The sequence below is a fragment of the Lycorma delicatula genome, chromosome 1, assembly GCF_047948215.1.
Source record: "Lycorma delicatula isolate Av1 chromosome 1, ASM4794821v1, whole genome shotgun sequence".
In the NCBI taxonomy this organism is placed as follows: domain Eukaryota; kingdom Metazoa; phylum Arthropoda; class Insecta; order Hemiptera; family Fulgoridae; genus Lycorma; species Lycorma delicatula.
The window spans coordinates 257,426,020-257,440,916 of record NC_134455.1 but is presented as its reverse complement, the minus strand read 5'-3'; the positions used below and the strand labels follow the sequence as shown (position 1 = coordinate 257,440,916).

The window sequence follows — 14,897 nt, the reverse complement described above, 5'->3', positions numbered from 1 at the left end:
TTGTTTCACTTCTCTTTCTCTTCTTCCTGTTTTTTTTCTACAGCTTTTCTCACCAGCGTAATCACATCAGCAACAACTCAAGCATCCGGCGACACCAACGGAAATAAAAAAACCCTCACAGGACGATACACAAGTAACAACAGAAGCAAAAAACACAAACAAACATATACATAGAATATATTAAAAATATATACAAAAACATAAACAGAAACATGAAGAAACACGCTAACATGGGGCAACTGAGGTGTACCCTACACCTCAGTCCGCACTCAAGTCCAAGTAGTCGGTCTCCTTTCATAACAACAGTTCTCTTGCCAACCCTGCAACGACCTTCCATTCTCCCATCCCTCCTAGGAATTCCGCAGTCGTCTCCGGCATCAGCGACTCCAGGCAGAACCTCATTCTCAGCTCATCCCATCTCGGACACTCATAAAAGGTATGCTGGGAGGAGTCCATTAGCCCGCATTAAATGCAGTTTGGGAACCCCGGTCTTCTAAATCTATGTAGGTAGATCCCAAACTCACCATAGCCGGTGACAAGTTGACAAAAATGGTAGTCCACCTCCCCGTGCTTCCGTCTAACTCTTCCAGTTGCGAGATCAGCCTGCGGATCCAGACCCCCGTACGTGCCGCCTCCCACCTCACCTGCCACTCCTACAGAAGGAGGTGCGCAGCATCAGCCCGCTGCATCCCATCATACACCCGTTTTAACTGTAGGGCCCGTAACTTGATCGGCGGGACACCTGCCAGGACTTCAACCACCACCTCCACACGGTTCTGTAGATGGACACGATCTTCAGTGCCGCCCTTCTCTGCAATGCAGGTAACTGACATTCATTGCATTTCACATCTAATGTCTCACACCACGCCGGCGCCGCATACAATACTACCGAGACTTCAGCTGACATGAAAAGCTTCCTCTTGGCCACCTCAGCCCCTCTCTTAGTCCCATAAGACGACTGAAGGTTATCACACGGTTAGCCTTGGCTGTGATTTTCTCCACATGCTTGTTATACAGCCCTGACTTGGCTATCCAGAGTCCTAAATAATTCGCATGGGGTACAGTCATAACCCGGACGTTGTCCACCTTGATACTTACACCCCGGATGTGTCGTCGACCCACCACTGCCATCAACTGGGTTTTCAGCCGCTATCGCCAAACTCCTTAGCTTAAGCCAGACACTCAATCCGCCTACCGCTGAAGTCGCCAGATCCTACACTTCAGTTTCACTTCTTCCGCTCACCAGCAACGACTGATCGTTCGCGAATTGCACGACGGAAGCACAACTTCTGAACCCCAGTCGCTGAACAACACCGAACGCCAAGTTCTACAAAAGGGGTTCCAATACTGATCCCTGCGGCACACCTCCGTATATCTGTAAGTTTACGACGTAGTCTTCAGTCGATATCAGCAAATGGCGATCGCTCAGAAAATGATTTAGGGCCGCACAGAGGTAGTCATTTATACGCCTATTCCGTATCTCCTGTACAATCATCACCCAGGGCACACTAATAAAGGCGTTGCGAATATCTAAGAGGATGAGCAATGGGATCTGCCTCATCCAATAAGTCCTAGCAGCGTACGACTTAATCCAGGTCGTCTCCTTCCGGAAAGCATCTACTGTCGACAAACCTACTCAATATTACATCATTCGTTATCTAGCTTTCACATTGTAAACTGTGTCTGACGTTAAAGTTTAATTAATATTATTGTGCTTGTGTTTCAAAATATAGTTAAAAATAATATTCTTTGAAAGAACACCATCAGAACTATTTAAAAGTGGATCAAGATATTAAATACAAAGGTAAATGTAATAAATATTTACATATAAAAATTAATATAGAAATTAGGTAAAGTGGGACTGAAAGTTTGGGAAAATTTAGTACTTTCTGTCTTGTTCTTTCAAAGAATATTATTTTTAACTGTACTTTGAAACACAAGCACAATAATATTAATTAAACTTTAACGACAGACACAGTTTACACTGTGAAAGCTAGATGACGAATGACGTAATATTGAGTAGGCTTCCAATAAAATAACGGAATGAAAGTGTTTGTTTTAACTGGTAAGAGTATTAGTTGGAGGGGGTGGTTGTTTTAACCGGAAAGTGGAATCAGTGAAGAAGAATTGGTGTGGGGATGTATTGTGGGGGAGGGTGGTAGGTTGGATCCATTAACCAAACACCTATATTGAGTTTGGTACTTGGGTGTGTATGGTTGTAACAGACGGTTGCTGCTGCATGTGTGTATAGGTTTGGAAATTATTTGCACACAGACCTAGGAAAATACTTATTCTACAGCGTGGCAATGTAGGCGTGTACTAGTGTAACAATAAATAAATATGTGGCAAACAAATTGACATGAAAAAATTGGCGGGATTTTCGGGGCGGGCTAAGACCAGTAATGGTTTTTTCAGTCCTGTGACACAACTCGCAAAGTGAATATCATTTTGTTCTGCTGATGCAAGCACGCGAACACGCCACCTCCTGGTTTACGTGTCTTGATGCGAGGGAAGACCTCGACGGTCTGTCGCCACCTGGTGCAATAACCATAGTGCACGTTCCTACTTTATTTTACATATATATATATGAAGGCGTTTCTCTTACAACGTTAACCAAACCCACCGTTATTTAGTCTGGTACTGGGGCCTGTATAACTGTAACAGATGGCTGCTGCTGCGCGTGTATGGTTTTAATTATTTACTAACAGACTTAAGAGTGTAATTATTTTAGGGCGTGTCTCTTTTTGCGCATACGACTTTGAGGGCGGTTCAACCTTAGCCCGTGTTAATCAGTTTCAGTTACGCGCCAAACCTCGCACAGTGAACACCCGCCGCTCCGCTGATGCACGCACGTGTACGTCTGCAAATGCTTCGCTTCTCAGTGCTCGAGATAGTTTCTAATTTATTATTTACATGTATCTTATGAAGTTATTACATAATTAATATTTAATTTTTCAAAGAATTGTTGGCATGGCGATTATTTTATTTTAATTGCAAAATATCTTTCTGAATAAAATATCGTATTTTAGAAAGAAAATCATATATAATATTTAAAAAAATATATTTTAACATTAAGTTCTATTTTAATAGTATATAATTATTTATTTTTAATTAACAAAGGAATTTTTTTTGTTTACAAATAATTGCTGAAATGATCTATCTACTGCGAGAGAGAAAAGAAACTATCCTCCGTCTTTGTTTAAATGATGAAGGAAAAAACATAATTCTTTCTCTATTTAAATAACATATATATATTATAAAGCTTATCGCGCAGGCTCGGTCTAATCTGTACCATTAGCAGGGAGCGTAAACCCACTCACTCTCTCTCTCTCTAAGTTGTTGCTAGGCAACACATACTCTCACACCAACACACACTCTCTAGAGCGCTAATTAAATAAAGCATTACTAAAAGCATGGATTAATGTAAATCTTTAAAATTCTATTCAAATCTGCATATTCGTCCTACCTAAATCCGTTACACCAAAAGTTTCAAAAAAATTTACTTTGTACGTTGGCTTCAATTTTTTTTTGTTCCAGTGACTATTTATTTATCTTATTATGAGACTTAATTAAATAAACTTTACGATTTATTTAAATTTCAGAAAAAGATTATTTATATATTAATATATAACAATAGATAAATTTTGTGTAAATTACTACACACTAATGAATTACACACACTAATGGATTACTTACGCACTAATGAAAAGAAAATTAGAATGGATTAAAATGGATAGGAATGAGGAAGTGATGAATATAATTATAGAAGAAAGAACACTTATGCAGGAAAAAGGCAAAAGAAAAGGAAACTACAGTACAATAATTTTATTTCGCACATCATTTTTCTTGAGCACACTAACATTGAGTAACCATATTTTAGCAATCTTTGAAAGTTACATTACATTAAGCGGTTACATCAACAGTCAGAACAAAATATGCTGGTCAACACAAAATCCCCACATCTTACCTAAATTGCCGCTGCACTCACAGAAGGTAGAAGTTTGGTGTGTGATTTCTCGATGATGAATAATAGGCCCAAATTTTTTTACAAAACCAATGACAGGATAAATGACAAAACCTGGTAAACCAGGATATAATTATACAGTTTGTAACTCTTCTCCATCCTGATTAACGCTATTGTTACCTGTAAAAAGACGGGGCAACATGCCATACATCCAAAAACACCAAGAAATCTTTGGAAGAAATGATTTCAAAAGGTCCTGCGGCCTCCTTATTCCCCTCACTTATCGTCAGCAGACCTCTTTCTCTGGGGCTTTTTGAAAGGATGTGTATATCAAGCAAACCCATCTATTTTACAATAACTTGAGTGATCCATTACTGCAGAGATGAATTCCATTAGCCCTGATGTCCTATGAAGGGTGTCAAAAAATATGGTGCAAAGAGTTTGGACCAGTCTTTAGGAAAATGGTGGATATTTTCCACACTTGCTGTAAGATATTACCAGTTGTACATAAATACATTCCATGAATCAGACCAAGTGTGAGTATCTCTTTATTAAAGTACAAGTGGAATTTTAGTGTATAATATCTTGATGTGCACAACAAAATGATCGCACTGTATTTAGGACATGTAGTTAGAGAAAGTTGAATATTGATAATTGCATTGGAAGAGTTAGTAGAAGAAGAAAGGAAGTGAGTAGAAAGAAGGATGTATTATAGATGAAGTGAATACTGGCAATGACAAGGGAACGAAAGGGAAGGCTGAGATAGAAATGGCTGGAGAAAGAGGTGCAGTAAGGAACCTGCCACCAGGCATAATATCTGATGATGACACTCGTTTCTGACATTGATAAATTTTTTCTTTGAAATTTCTAATCAAAATGTCATTTAAAAATTATACTTTCATCAATTTTTTTTTTGTATGAAAGAAATTACTTTGTAGTAGAAAGATTCTTTTACTTGATAAGACATTTAATCTCATGTTAGTCCATTAACTCTATTTTAATTTCACTTGATTGTCTTATCATATCATCAATATTGGAAAATTGGTACGTTTATTCTATGAAGTTAATGAATATTCTTCTGCTGGTTCTTTTTATATTCATCTAGCTGCTCAAAAGTTATTCCAATTTAATAGTTTATTGTGAAATAAATATTATTATTAATGTTTACCTAGTTGCAGTTTGGTTGAAAGTAATTTACAGAAATAACTTTTTTAAATAAATAATCAAGATATTCTGATTTTAATAAGGTTTTTTTTTTATAATACAAAATGATAATTGAAAACTTAAAAATTATGATGACAGAAAATCCTGTTGAATTTAAAAAGTTAGGTAGTATATATACCCATTTACAAATAATAATATATGTACGAATAAGTTTATTTTCTGATATTTTGGAAAAATAACAATATTTCTTTTCTTTTTTAGTGCTAAACACGGATTTGAACGTTGTGTGTTCGTAGCAGCTAGACTAAAGTGTCTTAAAGAAGAAGCTTTGTTCATAAAGAAGATAGCTGAAACTTTGTCCAGCATGAGAGTATATTCTCCTTACTGTAAGAGTGTAGATATTGCAGTGTGCAGTGGAGCAGCAGTTTTGTACAGTACTTCCTGTGATAGTAACTGGTTTATCTATCTATTCTTTGTAATTTCTTTCCTATTGTCATTAGACTTGCAATGATTTAATACATTATATTTACACTTTTGTGAGTAAAATTAATTAAAGACTTCTGAGTGCATTTATTGTCTGAAGTAAAGTTTAAAAATTACACAACAAAATCTACGGATGCACTTTTGTAATATTTTAAACTTTTAGGAAATTTGAACGTGAAAATATTACAAATAATATCACAGATAGTACCCATTCAAATTGTTGATTAAGCTGTAATAGTCTTAGTTTATTTATTTCTACTGATTTCACAATTTACAATGGAGTGTAAGTGTTGCAAAAACTGGAAAAATACAAGAGTTCAAAATTGTAATATTCGTATTAATAACACAATATTTCAAGAAAAAAAAATCAAATATCAAATGACTGAATTTTGATTACTCCTTAAGCTGATATATTATGAAAATTGAATTGCTAAATTTACTGTAAAAATTCAAATACTGATGCTAAGCATCAGTATATTTGAATTATTCTATTCATGATGTACAAGTAAGTGAATATGTTAGAAATTACATGTTACAGAAAATAACATTTTTGTATAATTTCAAACTACATTTTTCCTGCTTAACTTATTTCATTGATTTAAAATAAAATTAAGAAATTTAAATCGTCACATTTTTATTCTAATTGAAATAGTTTTTATTACAAATACAGATTCTTGTCCCATGATATTCTGGTTTTCATTTCTTTTAAATAAAAAATGATCTCCCAAATGAATTTAAAAGATAGTATCTAAAATGTTACATAAATGCAACCTGTGCAACAGATAAAGTTAAAAATATTAAATAATAAATGTAAGTAATATCAAAATATCATTTCACGTATGGTAGAATTCTTTGTCTCTTTTTATTCTGTTCTAAATTGTTAATGTCAAAAAACGTTTGACATCTGTATCCTACATTTTACCATCATACGTTTTATTATTTTTTTTTCCTTATAGTTTAATAATATTATTTATTTAACCATTCTACAGAAATATTCACTGTTAACTTCAAACCTAAATTAGGCAATGTAGATTCATTCAAACTAGGGTTAAGCTTGTACATATTATGCCTTAATATTTAATATTCATCTGGTTTCTCCTTAACATTATTAACAGGATGTTTCTAGTTGTAATTCTATCAATCATATTGTTTACTTTAACAAACAATATTATGCTACTATATTAAAAATTAATATCAAATGAAAAATCTTCTTTCAGTGAATGTTACTAATAAAAAGAGTGATAAAGTAATAAATTAAATTATTTTAATTAAATTATTTAAATTATTTAAAGTAATAAATTAAATGTATAAAAACTTTATTTTAAAATAATAGATTTAAATTTAATCAATTATTTTCAATAAAAATGTTTTCCATAAAAAATAAAGATAAAGTTCAGTAAACATGCATAATTTTATAAAATTAACTATGCCTTTTAATGCATAATTAATTGGTACTATTTTTTAAACACATAATTCGTATTTATGTCAAAATAAAAATAAACAAAGGAAAATGTTACCTTCTCATTTTAATATATTGGACGAAAGGCTACTTTCTTATGAATCAACTCCTTTAGCAAGAACTGTTACTTCATAATGTCACTTTACGATAATAAATAACCATATATCAATTTTAGGTAATTTTTTTTTGTTTTATGTTTGTTTGCCTATGAGTGGAAAAGTTTTCGCTGTTGCATTAACACAGTGTTAAAAGATTTAGTACTGTTCACAATGTGTAATGTTTACATCAGGTCCTATTTTCAAATATTACTGGAATATAAAATAGTAGTGCAAATTCAAAAAAAGAAAAATATTTTTGCTGGTAGTACAACTGCGGTACATAAAATTGTAATAAATTAGCCTCAACAGGTTATTAATCTATCTTACTTTCAGTTTTCTTCTATATTTTTTTGTTTGCCTTTCTAGTTCACATGTATATTTCACCTCCGAAAGCGGTTGTTTAACCTCCTAAATTCGCTAAACTTAAATAATTCGTGAGTGAAAAATTTGGATTTTTTTTTAAAGATTCAGCTATTTTTATGCCATTTAAAAAATAAAAAATTAAGAGCAGAAAAAATATATTTACTTTATCGAATTTGTACTTCAGTTTCCTGAAAATTTATGAACATGGACAGAATGGAGTTTCTAGTAAAAATGTGTCCTTTCATTAGATATATCCTTTCAACATCTATTTCATTAATATAATAAAGTTTTTTTGATTATCCTGGCTTACGGTATGCTGAGATTCATAATTGTGATAAAATTTGGTAGGTGTACTCGTCCACACTTACAAATGCCACTGCTGTGACATTAAACCTAATTAATTCAAGCTAAAAGCCAAATAAAACTGAAACCACGAGCACTTAAATCAATTAAAAGTAACTATTACTTTAATTAAACTTAAACCATAATCCTGATCACCAAACAACAGGTAGTTGCGTTCAGCGATGACACAAATCAGGGTGGGTTGGTGAAAATACCTCACCAACTCATTAATACAAGTAAACGGTTAAAAATGTTTTATTGAAAGTTTCTCGCTATTATAAGTGTTAATATATAATGAAATACATCACGATTTATTAATAGCAAAACGTGTTTGCTAAATCGTAATTGTAACTATTAGGGTAATTAAAATAGTATAATAATTTGCTTTGTAAACCAATTTAAACAAAGGATTAAAAATTATTATGAAGAATCTACACGATAGTTTTATTGCATACTCCATGTAAACTAATTCTGAAAAACCTTTAGTAAAACTTGTTAAATTTAAGTCTTATGCCATCAAATAACAAAAATAACAAAAAATAAAAAAAGCTAATATCGCACAAAGGGATGAACGATTATTCCTAGACTGCAAATTGAACGCGAAATACGTAAATCACCTTGGCCTGTATTCAAGAACTCAAGTTTTTATTTTTTATTTTTGTTTGTTCTCTTTTGGGAATGGAAATTTAGAATAATATTCATCCATGCGATTAATATAAAGTACACACAACAGTTGTGCAGTCATGTAGAATTTAATAAAATAAAGGCTACTTTCCACTGTTTTGACATTGACCCGATCTAAATTCTGATGTAAGATTATAGTGGTTTTCTTTTTTTTCTTCTTTTTTTTGTGGAAATATTTCTTTTACGATATTATCATTAATTTTATTCGTACCTTTGCTTAAGTTAAGAACTTAATATATCAAGTTAATAAATAAACGCTGAAACCTTACTTCTTTGATTAATAATGTACTCGAATTTATTATAACGATTGGATAACAAAATATGAAAGTTGTGATTGATATATTACACTTACTAAATTCATAAAAATCACTTTTCATAATTCAAACAATCGGTTACGAATAACTTGGCAGTCGGTTATGAATAATTTTAGTTATTCTTCTGACTGTCTTTAGAGTTAAATTTAAGAAATAAAAAATTGTGCTATTTATAAATAATAGTTTTAATTTACAATAATTTTTTTCAAAAATCAAATAAAAATAAACAAAAGTAATTTTAAGGTTTAAATAAGTTTTTTTATATTAAATTCGATTTTTATCTGTAAATTTAGTCGGAATTTTATTATTATATTGGTACTAAGACCAAAACTGTACTTAAGTTTATGATGGGATCAGTCGACTACATAGATGTGTTAAAAGTATTTTTTTTAACATAAAACCCTTTGAGGGATGCACTTAATGATTATTAATTATTTTAATAATTAATTAAAAATGAGAAATATAATTAGGGATAATTAGGGGGATTACTAATTTTACTATCCATAGAATTAACGAATAACAAACACTTTAGAAACTTAAATTGATAAAAATTGTTATAACTTAAGAATACTTAATCATTAGTCTACACCACTGATTCTCAATCCTTTTAGCCTACCACCCACATTGAGAATCAAACATTTTTCTAGGGCCCCAAAATTTTAAAAACTTCCCATCTGTTAAAAACTATAATTACAGTTGCTGTGCTCTTAAAAACAGCAATTGCAATTATTGTTTTTAAACGTGGTTTATCCTATTTCTGAATTGAAACTTACATTTTAGTTTGAAATATCAAGAAAACATAATTTTTGCCCTTTTTTTTTTTTTAATCAGTCATCGCACTACCTAGACCGCTTAAACGCCCCCAATTTTCTGTGGACCTTCTACCGTCTCTGCTAAAGACCTCCAGCGCCCACAAGGGAGAGTCATCGCCGACTTTGAGAACGAATGGTCTACGCTACAAACATTTAATAATATATTCATCAGTCTGTAACTGAAAAACGAAAAAATTTAAGAAATGTTCTGCAACTCTTTTTCTAAAAGTTACTGCGACCAAAGCGAAAATTAATAACTATAAATCTGATTTAAGATGACCGTGATTTATTTTTCTTGAAGTTTAATTACAGATCCCTGCTAATTAACATAGAAAAAGGAAATGAATTGGTATTTACCTTTACTCACAAGTGCATAGCCGATAACCTGAACCAACAAACATGTTTTTTAAATCCTCACTTGTTAACATTTTGTAATAAAAATTATGTTTTTAATTAGAATAAAGTAAAACATGAAAGTATCTTTCTTAGCAGTTAATACTTTATAGGAATATTAAAAAATAATAATTTAAATAAAATAGATAAAATTCTACAGTCAAACTGGTAGAAAATTCTGATGACAATATTTAAATAAATGATGAAAGAAATTTTTTTTCTTGTACCTAATAGATTCTAACGTAAACGGGAAAAATGTGTAAACCATAACTGTAAAAATAAGCATTTTCATTGCCGTATATACTTTCTATCCTAGAACTTATGGAACTGTATTTTATTGTGGGCAGAAAAAGTAACCGAAGGTTAAGCATCAGTAACCAAAGATACCTAACCAACATCTCCATTCAAGTTCAGAATTGAGCCAAAATAAGTCCAGTGCTCCGAAAGTCGCTTGACTAACTTTATAGATGACCCAATTGCTTCTGCATTCCATCTCATTAACTGATAAACACACCAAATGATAATGTAAATTTCAGCGTTAAACAGTGCGGTATATTACCAAGAGTTAACAATTAAGAATTCCTCGGGTAACGGCCACATATCCCAGCTTAAATGCCATTAATCCTAAAATTGTCTGCTATAAGCAGGTTACACTTTCTGATCCTGGTTTGGGAAACTGATTTCTGGCTCTAAAGATACGTAAACATGTCAAACTAGAACGTTCGAAGATCTTCACAACCTATTTGTTAACTTTTCAAGAAATCTCACTCTCAATCTAATCACCACAGGTTCATTAAGCCACCAGCACAAAAGAGGTGATAATCCCCAATTTGACCTAGCAGGCGTCTACAAACCAACTGTTTTTTTATTGATTTTATATATATGGATGCTGCAACTGATCTTCCCTCCCAGAGTAGTTCCTAAACGTTTAATCTCACCCAATATCTCCAAAATTGTCTCATCCGTCCTAGGATCTAATAGTGTCGTCAGATTTTTTTTTAATAAAATGAATACAGTTATACTTTTCGGGGGTTAATTCTTAGGCCTTTTTAACCCAAGAATTATTGATTGATTATATTCTGCAAAAATATTCATCATCAACGAAATAATCATAGGAAGATTTCCCTAATAAAAGAGAATGTTTTCTTTGACAAAAGCTAGTTTTAAAACCCGCAAATTACTGCAAGTTGTTAATAGACCCCTTTTCAAAACTAGTTTGAAAAGAGTCATCAACAGTTGTAGATTTAAATATATATCGTTCATCTAACTTTAAAAAAATTTACACAAGCCAAACGCCAGCTTACCTGAAAAGCGCCAGACCAGTATCTACCACCACTCAAGCCCACAGTGCCTCCCACTTTGTCAAGAAATATTGAATCAGCTAAAATCAGAAGAATCTCCAGAATCTTCGATTTAGTCTCTTTCTGTAACCCTCTTACAAGGGAAGCAATTATGTAATAAGTATTGCATACAAGGAACCTCTGGAGATGCTGCATGGAGAGAAACTAAATTTCTTCATTTGGATGAAGTTCGGTAGTTACTGTAGTGGTTTGAAGGGTATTTAATTTTTGATCGGTTATCTCCCACAATCTGGAAAGATGTGATTATTTAACTGGAAAAGTTCTTTCTGGATTGAAAGAATTAACGTTGCTTTTTATTTCTCAAGATTCTTCTTTTCCAAGATTTTACTAACAGCATTGAGATCACCTACTCTACTAGGAGAACACTACTTGAAGTGGTTAGCTTGACACGAAACGTGGAATGAACTCAACACATCAAACTCACACCAGCCTCGCTCCATCACCAACCTTATACTTGAAGAATCAGTATTCCAAGGCCACTTCCTTCTTTCACCACCAAAAATAAGTGAAAAGAAAATGAATGCAGAAACGAAATATTGTATGAGAATAACGTTTTTTAAGTTAGCTATAATAATAGCTCGCTAATATACTGAAGTATAAAAATATGCCGGTTCACTTTGTCCTATTCTGAACTGTCAATGAAAGAAATAGTGATACAAGGAGTATCTACATGACAGAGGGAATGGGCACAAAACAATGCAGAAGAGTAAAAAAGAGCGGTATCCTTTGTGAGGTAATGACTGTGCACATATATGGCGTGTAAAAACATCCACATATACTGAAGTACATATTTTATACATAAAGACTGCACATGATACTTAAATATATCCTTACCTTCTATTTGAAATACTGCAGTGGGAGTTCACTGATGTAGTTCTAATGAATAGCTACAATGTGAATAAATTATAGTCTGCTTGAGAAATTATCATTATTTTGTTTACTATTTTATGGTATTTTTTTTTTAACTTGAATTCTGGTTTCCGCTCAAATATGAATAACACATCATATTTTTAAGAAAATTTCTCAAACAGATTACTGTGGCGTTTCATGAAATTTAATAAACGTAAGGCATACGTAATAATGTATTCCTTTTCACTACGTAATGTAGAATTCTAGTTCAGTTTCCTTTAAATAACAAAGGATTCGAACGTTAAGTCTATAGCATACCTTATATAAATCTGTTTAAAACATTGTCTTTTTTTATTTTTTAAATTTCACTTTAAAGTAAATTATTCTGTTGTCGTTTTTAAATACTTTTCTATTGATTATAATTAAAATTTTAATGTTATCTGTAGAACACTTTTTAGAAATTCTATTGATATTTACTCGAAGGGTTTTTGCGTCAAAAAGAAGGACTACCTAAGTATTACGATGTTTATTGCCCGTTTATTTACAAGTATTTGAAATGAATTCAACTATTCTGTTTCATTAAATATTAATTAATATTTAACCAGACGGCAACGAGTACAAAGGATTTAAAATATTATACCTCAGTTTTCTGGGCGGACGTGCATTTAATCAATGAGATACAACCACAGTTTCAATAAAACAGACCACTTGAATCTTGGGTTTTAACATAAAAGGAAGTTGAAATCAATTTCTCAAAGCAGCTTTATTTACCAACTAGATTGCAATACGTTTCATTTAATAAGTATTTCAGCTAACAAGGTTTTTTGCAAGCGTTTAATATAATAGCAGGCTATCAGCGAAAATAAAATCAATAAACTTTTATTTATTCTTTTTTTCTAATGAAAATATAGTGACACAAAAACAAAAGAAAATGTATAATAGTTTAATATATTCTTGTAATTTAAAACGAACTGCCGGTTTAGTAATTTTGTCACAGCTTAGGAATTAAGGACATATACTTTTGAATAAAATATTAAAACTTTTGGTATAATATCGGTCGAATTTATAAATACAACAATTTTACACCAATATTTTACCTTATTCAAAATTAATTAATTCATTACTCATGCTAGCTGCCACAAGAATTCCAAACTTGACATAAGCGTCTGAATGCAATGATGCCACACCACTAGTCACATTTGGCATAATGCAGATGTTTAGCAATTCTCTCACTCTTGCCGATATGATGCTTCCGTATTATTACTTTCTTGAACGAAGTAAAGGAAGTATTATGATCGCGAAAAATATCGGTTTTCAGATTTCAACGGAAATATCGATTTTGACCATTCCTGAATCCATTTTGACTAGTTTCGGCGTGACGTTAGTACGTACGTAGGTACGTATGTATCTCGCATAACTCAAAAACGATTAGCCGTAGGATGTTCAATTTTTTTTTTAGGATTGTTGTAACCTCTAGTTGTGCACCTCCACTTTTAATTGCAATTGGCTGAACCAAAAGTGTCCAAAAAAAGCCCAAAAGCGTTTGGAATTTTGACTTTATCTTAACGACAGTTATAAGCCCTCATTGAGAGCTTTTCAACGATATATATAAGTGGTATTTATTTTCGTTGGTCCCAGAGTTATAGCCAAAGAAAATATTAATTAAATATTTTGAACTTATAAAGGAAAGGTACATCGGTTCGAATCTGACTTCATCTCCTTTTTTAAACTTTTTTTTTAATTTAAATATATTGACTTATTAATAATTATTAACCTCTGGTTGTAAAAAACGTTTTACAATAAGTAATAATTCAATAATAACAATAAAAAAAATTATGAAAAAATAATGGAGGTTACTAATAAAATAAAATTCGATATATTTTTATTTTTAAAAAATGTGTATAAATAATTTACTAGGTGTACAAGGAAGTCATGCGGTGTCCACATCAGATTTTTTTATGTTTTGAGAAGTGTGCGTATTCACCACTAACACTAAACATAACTTCCATGCGATACAAATACTTTATCACCATCTGATGTAGATAAGAAACTGGAAAACAAACATTTTGGGATAAATTTTAATTTTGCCTGAAAATTTAACATTTTCACAACACATTCACCAGTTTGTTTTTACCCACGACAGAACGGAGGCGGTATATTCGTTTGTGGTAAGGAGTTGTGTGTGTGTGTGTGTGTGTGTGTGTGTGTGTGTGTGTGTGTGTGTGCGTGTGTGTGTGTGTGTGCGTGCGTGTGTGTATGTGTGAACGTCTGTTACCATTTTCTCCAAAAACTAATGGACCAATTTCGATGCGGTTTTTGTATTATACAGATATCCCTTCAGAGCAGGTTCTTTGATTAGTTTTACGGTTATAAGCCGCTAGGAGTTATAACCGCTGTAGAAGATATGATTCTTCAATACGGCTTTTGAATGTTTCTAAGTGGATTATAAAAATTATTTGCGCTGTTCAAACATACTAAACTTTTATCATCATCAGCATACAAACGTTCCACTGTTGGGCACAGGTATACTAATCTTTAAAAAGTAATAAATAGAAAATAAAATTAAAAATTTTAAAAACGCACAACGAAAAGCTGATCCTCTAAAAAGAGT

At 32.1% G+C, this 14,897-nt stretch overlaps 1 protein-coding gene across 1 annotated transcript in view; it reads left to right on the top strand.

The window, feature by feature from the left end:
- Positions 1-5,816, top strand: part of LOC142318296 (uncharacterized) — a 229,323-nt gene extending 223,507 nt beyond the window's left edge. Inside the window, exon 5 of the mRNA XM_075354867.1 lies at positions 5,390-5,816. Coding sequence (XP_075210982.1) covers positions 5,390-5,639 — 250 coding nt within the window. The 3' untranslated portion in view covers positions 5,640-5,816. The remainder of the gene's footprint in view (positions 1-5,389) is intronic.
- The last annotated feature ends 9,081 nt before the right edge of the window (positions 5,817-14,897 follow it).